Source organism: Nicotiana tabacum, chromosome 7, assembly GCF_000715075.1.
Source record: "Nicotiana tabacum cultivar K326 chromosome 7, ASM71507v2, whole genome shotgun sequence".
Lineage (NCBI taxonomy): Eukaryota > Viridiplantae > Streptophyta > Magnoliopsida > Solanales > Solanaceae > Nicotiana > Nicotiana tabacum.
The window spans coordinates 101,348,789-101,354,945 of record NC_134086.1 but is presented as its reverse complement, the minus strand read 5'-3'; the positions used below and the strand labels follow the sequence as shown (position 1 = coordinate 101,354,945).

Here is a 6,157-nt window from a genome sequence, read left to right as displayed (position 1 = left end):
TTGGTGTGTGCAATAAGGGCCCTAAGGTAATGATCTAAATGTGAATGTCTTTCTTGCACTTTCTAAAAGGAGAGAAAGTACTACTTAATTAAGAAGCCAGTTACAACAAAATCACTATCCATGCATGACACTTGGAAGTTTGACGTAATTTGAATAATCAGGTTACATGTATATATAATTTACACTCACTATCATATGTTAACTAGCTGTTGAGTATAAGTTAATGATACAATTTTTCAACCGTAAATAACGGGAAAAAATGACGAAAGAAAAAGAACTCATGATCAATTTAATTACAAACTGTTTATAGAAGCAACAATCATTCAACTTTTAAACTGACATTTCCAAAACAGAAAAGGTCCAAGTGTCCCTTAAACTTTCAATATCTCAGGCAATCCAGTGGAAAGGATTAATCAAGAAAAGTTGGAAAACTTTACAAAAATGACAACTATATATCAATTTTTAGGACCAGAGCCAGCAGCTGACTGTAGGAATTGCTGGTACAATGCTGCCATCCTACTATACGCATCCATGGTCATTGGCTGCAAATTCAGAATGCCAATTTTTTTACAATCCATTATTTAAAAGGAAAACACTTAATATAATAGAAATAATCTCCATAAGTCCCAACTTTTTTTTTTTAAAATCCAATGAAACACTTTGGCAGAATATTTAACTTCTCTACTGATAGTGTATAAGTGTTTAGAAAATTAAAGACATTTGATCCGTTATAACATGTAATTTGCATTATTTTATAGATTACTAACTCTATTTATTATCGACAACTACCTATAATAACTTTTTAAAGTGACTTGATAGTATAAGATTAAAAGTTTTTTCTTAAACAGTCGGTGTATATAACTTAAATTCCTTAGTGTTTTACCTGTGATTGGCAAGCGAGTAAGGCAGCTAAAGGATCGGGGACAGCAGCAGCATTGAGACGGTCAGTGGAGCCATCCCAGGAGGTCATAGGCTGCATAAAAGCGGCGGCGGCTGCAGCGGTAGGGTGGAGAAAGGGAGGAAGTCCGGTGATATTGGGGCGGCTAAGGGTGTTGATATCCAAAACTCCGGCAACACCGGTCATACCCATGCCCATACCCATACCCATACCCATGCCCATGGGTGCAGCCATCATAGACATTTGAAGCTGTTGTTGCATAGCTAATGGTAACATCATGGCCGGTGACATGTTCATTCTGCTCATCATATTCACTTGAGATTGCAGTTGCTTTAGATATTCTATCACCTCATCTAGCATTGATGCTTTATCAGTCTGCAATAAAATAAAAAAAGAGGCAAAAAAGGACATTACTTCTCTTTTTTTAATTAACCTTTACCGGAATTTCATGGGTCAATTAATTTCGATTATGTAGCATACTAAGGTGTCTTTTGGTTGCTAACAAAGTTATCATGTTATTATTATCTCATAAATAATACCAATATCTCAGTATTTATTCCCAAATTTTATACCGAGATTAGTATCCTAATCCTGGTAACCACGGCCACCAAGGGAATAAAATGTACTCTGTCAATACGTTTTTTTTAAAATTTCCAATACTTAAAACCAAACCTCTTACAAGTGAAGAAATCTCAATCATCTCGTCAATCATCCTTTAAAAAACGATTAGTCAATTGATTTAGATTTGTGTCAGATAGACTCACTAACGAAAATATTTTATATTTCTCTTAAAGAGTGTGCAAGAATCTTAAAAGTAAAATAATATGAACAAAAAAGCTTTTTTTAAATTAAAATTTATTTAAAATAAATTTCTAGCCAAAGATGGCCATATGTATTTTGGAAAGGTATAAATGTAGAAAGCTCAGCAAAACAAATGGTTGAAACAAGATAACCGCAAATTAAAGAGGGTTGTTTAAGGCCCCTACCTCAGATTTACTATGTGGTAGAACAAGATTGTCTTCTCAACCAACAAACATTTGTCGAGTTGTCTCCTTCAGGACAGTATATGTGTGGACTTAGATCATTAGAATTTGGATCCTTTCCCATATATTCACACTCAATGTTTTAGGACCACTTTCCACTAAATTGTCTCCAGTCCTATTATTTTCACTCATTAACCTCCACTATTGAACTAGCTACGACTACTACCTTTTTGTATTGTTTCATAAGGCTGCTCTCTTATAGCCAATCTTCACTGACACTTCCATTAAAACAGTTGATTTTTTTGGTTTGGATTGACTTCCAATGATGCTTGAATTTCCTTTTTTCCACTAAGGGGTAATCTAACATTTCTACCTACCATTGATACTTACAAAAAAGGATTGGGACACATACTATATCTGCAAATTTATAAGGATTCGTGCTCACTTTAGGTACACATTGTACATAATTTTGAATTATCATTAGCTCAATTTATACCTAATAGCCTGTTTGGCCAAGTTTCTTCCATTTTGCAAGATCATTTTTTTTAAATCAAAAAGTATTTTTTTTTTCAAAGTTAAAGTGTTTGGCCAAACTTTTGAAGAAAAAAAAAGTGTTTTTGAGGAGAAGCGAATCAGTTTTGGAGAAGCAGAAAAAAATAGCTTCTTTCCAAAAGCACCAAAAAATACTTTTGAGAAAAATACACTTAGAAATAGTTTTTAAAAGTTTGGTCAAACAACTAAATGTTGTTTAGAAGTGCTTTCAAATTAATTAACCAAACACAAACTGCTTCTCACCAAAATTACCTTTGAAAAAAAAAATCTCAAAATAAGTTAGATTTTTACGGCTCGGTCAAAACATGCTACTATTTCCAACAAAGTTGAGTTTGAGGGAAGCAATTCATCAAGAATGAGCAAGTTTCTGAAATTTAGAGTTCCGAACAACGGGAAAGGAATAATATGCTAATTATGTGATATAAATCGTGTATTCCTCGTCGCATAAAAAATTTATGCGAAGGTGCTTAATTGGACACAAAATTTAAGAAATTATTTTTTAAAAACTTATGATCTAAATCATAGATATTTTTATTATTATAAATCATATCATTAAAAGTAAAATAGAAAGTTTGAAGTTGAATTAATTTTTTTTAAAAATAATCAATTTTTTATATAAAATTTTAAAAAAAATGTATCACATAAATTATGATAGAAGATTTATATGTTACCGTCAATCCATATTTTTAAGCGAATTATCTATTATACTTTATTTCTCTCTAAAATATTTGCTTAATTAGTAATCTATTAATTGAAACCATATAGGCGAATTCGGAGGGGGAAAAACAAAAAGCACTACTATAAATTATTTTTAGTTTTCCATACAAGCAAATATCTCTAAACAAATTAATTCACTTAGTCAAAACGATTATATATCGGACCACGATGGAATTAGATGAGGATGAACTTCTATCTACTAGAATTTTCATAGAAAATAATACACGTAAAAAGATTAATAGTCTCTCAATTCCATTACCTTACTCGAATTTGGAACCATCTTCTGCAGTGTCTTCATCCTTTGATTAATCTTGTCTCTTCTTTTCTATTAAATAAAAAAACATATCAAGCCAAAAATATGTACTCCCTCCGTTTTAATTTATGTGAACCTATTTCTTTTTTGGTCTGTACTAAAAAGAATGACCCCTTTCATTATTTGGAAACAATTTACCTTTATGCAATGATTTATAGCCACACAAAATATATGTGCCTCATTTTACACCACAAGTTCAAAAGTCTTCTTTCTTTTCTTAAATTCCGTGCCCAATCAAATGGGTTCACATAAATTGAAACGGATGGAGTAGTATTTTATTTCCTTTCTTTAGCAACCCCCCTCCCCCCAACCAAACAGACCCTTGGTCCACCGGAAGAGAGAAAAAAAAAGACAAAATTAAGAGGGGGAGAATCGTACTCGTTCAGACTGGTTGTGGATGGCAGCTGCCCTCTTCCTCTTTGTGGAAGATGAGGAGTTTTTAGATCCTTTTTTCTCATCCTCTTCATCACCTACCTCCCTCTGTCGGTTAATAAATAATCTTAAAGATTAACTAAATATATATATAATTCTAGAAAAACATCTCATCTCAACTATTATCATAATAAAATTAAGTTATAAAATAGACTCATGTTGAATTGAATACGAAAGATATTAAGAAGAAAAGCATGCAGAATAACACAACGAAAATAATATGCAGGCACAAAGAGAAGCTCATAATTATGCCTTAGATCTGCTGTGACAAACGGAATCATGGTCGTCCCCCGTCCTATTGGTGCACTGCTTGTCGGAGCTGGTGTTTTCCGGTGACCCCATAGATGTAGAAGTGTACATTCCTGTACCCATTTCTCTATCATATGTGTCAACTGTCAGTTGGCGGCTATCTCCCGCGCACGTTGCACTTCCACTTACGCTCATATCTGCCCGGCTGCTCCACTCGTGTGTGGGCTCCATTCTCACACGTGGCACCGCCATCCAGTCTCTGCTGTTAGTGGCGCCAGTACTGCACGACCCCACATGTGTGGAGCCGTCAAGCCCCGGCACCTGCACGGAGGATGGTGGTCGGTTGTGATAGTTGGAATTTGCGGAACATGGCACTAAGGCATCCTTGGCCATAGTGAGCAAGCCGGGAACTAGAGGAGTGTCGGCGACGACATGGTTGTAGTTGAACCAAGGGACAACCTCATCACAACCGTGTCCGCTGCCGTTGAGAGCGGACTTCTGGTGGTGGTGAGGGATGGATCGGGTGCCTTGGTTCACTATTGATTCAAGGGTGCCTCCATAGTTAGATATGGGCTTATTATTAGGCACCCGTGGAGGACCTAATCCATGCATTGCTAGCTGCCCATTTTCCCACGTTAGCTCTGCTACTTCATAATCCAATCTGCAAATTTAAAATTTTAAGTCAGTAAATCCAAAGTATAATTTAAGTTGATAATATATGTGTGTCTATATATATATATACTCCATATTTGTTAAAAAAAAACAAATATATGCTCATGCAGATGGAGTTGGAAAACAAAAGGTGTTGGTGCTGCACGTTGTAGCAAGCTTTATATATAACTGAATCAAAATCTTGAACTAAAAACAAAATTTGATGGAAGAAAAATATATGGTGACAGAGTAAAAAAGAGTACATACGAGGGGACACCAGGGGCTAAGGAATTGGATTGGGTTTGAAGAGGAAGCTTTGGAGGAGTGGAAGTGTCCTCAAATTCCCAACTAGGTACACATTGATTCATTTCGAAATTGATAAAAGGGAATGTTTTCTTGATAACAATACGTACAGTATTTTTCTTGGTGTTGAAGAGTTAGCTTCAATATAACTTTCCTGTTTTTGGGAAGAAGATAATAGAGGGTAGATATAAGAAAATTAAATGGGTTAACAGTTGGCTAACTTTAGGTCAGATTCAACATATGTGGGTGCGGACGAAGGAGACTTTTCTAACATGAAAAACAAGCAGAGAACTGGTAGTATATATAATTTAATGCAATATAGGCTATAGAGATAAGAAAAGAAGACAGTGAAGTTGAAAGAGAGAGAGATAGAGAGGTCCATGGGAAAGAAAGTTTCTGATTGGAAGATATATATAGGGGGGATCTTTTAAAGTCATTTTTGTGGGCGGAGGAATTTTAGCTAGTTAAAATCGAAAAGTACCACACATAAAAAAGTTATATTGCACAATCATTAGATGCCTCAACTATATTATCAACTAAGTATCTTTTATGCGTTCATATTCTCTTGCATATTTTAATTTATTTACTTTGACATTAAAATAATTCTGTTTAATTGTTATATACACAATATTACTGTAATTTTCAAGGTTTTAAGTCAAACTTACAATAAATAGATGCTTATCATGCATCAATACAGTAGTGTAAGATATTTATACAATAACAGCAGATTCAATTTAATCCTATAAGTGAAATTTGAGAAAAGTAATATGTATATAGAACTTATCTTATATCTGATACGGTAGAGAATATATTTTTGGGTAGACCCTCACTCGACATAAAGTAAAGAAGAGAAAAAAAGAAGAAGAGGAGGAAGCAAAAGAAGAAGGAGAGCAGGAAAAGAAAGGAAAAGTAAAAGAAGAAGATGAAAAGGAAGAAGTAGCCCCAAATAGTAACAACAAAAAATATGATAGCTCACGCGAAAGAAATAATCAGATGTAAATAAAGCTTCAAGAATATGAAAATATAAGAGTGCTATTAATACAAGTGGTAAGAAAGGGT

General features: G+C 34.2%; 1 protein-coding gene across 5 annotated transcripts; it reads right to left on the bottom strand.

Moving 5' to 3' along the window:
• Window positions 1-260: 260 nt before the first annotated feature.
• LOC107806682 (transcription factor UNE10-like) lies at window positions 261-5,480 on the bottom strand. Of its 5 annotated transcripts, none has more exons than XM_016630884.2 (6): window positions 5,063-5,480; window positions 4,148-4,805; window positions 3,842-3,943; window positions 3,410-3,475; window positions 884-1,273; window positions 261-542 (listed from the first exon to the last, which is right to left on the bottom strand). In XM_016630884.2, exons 1-6 carry the CDS (start codon window positions 5,161-5,163, stop codon window positions 456-458), a joined length of 1,404 nt encoding a protein of 467 aa, XP_016486370.1. In that variant the 5' UTR covers window positions 5,164-5,480; the 3' UTR covers window positions 261-455. The 5 variants fall into 5 exon arrangements, with proteins under 5 accessions (XP_016486370.1, XP_016486372.1, XP_016486371.1 ...); XM_016630886.2 differs by having other exon boundaries at window positions 5,209-5,372; XM_016630885.2 differs by lacking the exon at window positions 3,410-3,475.
• Window positions 5,481-6,157: the final 677 nt, after the last annotated feature.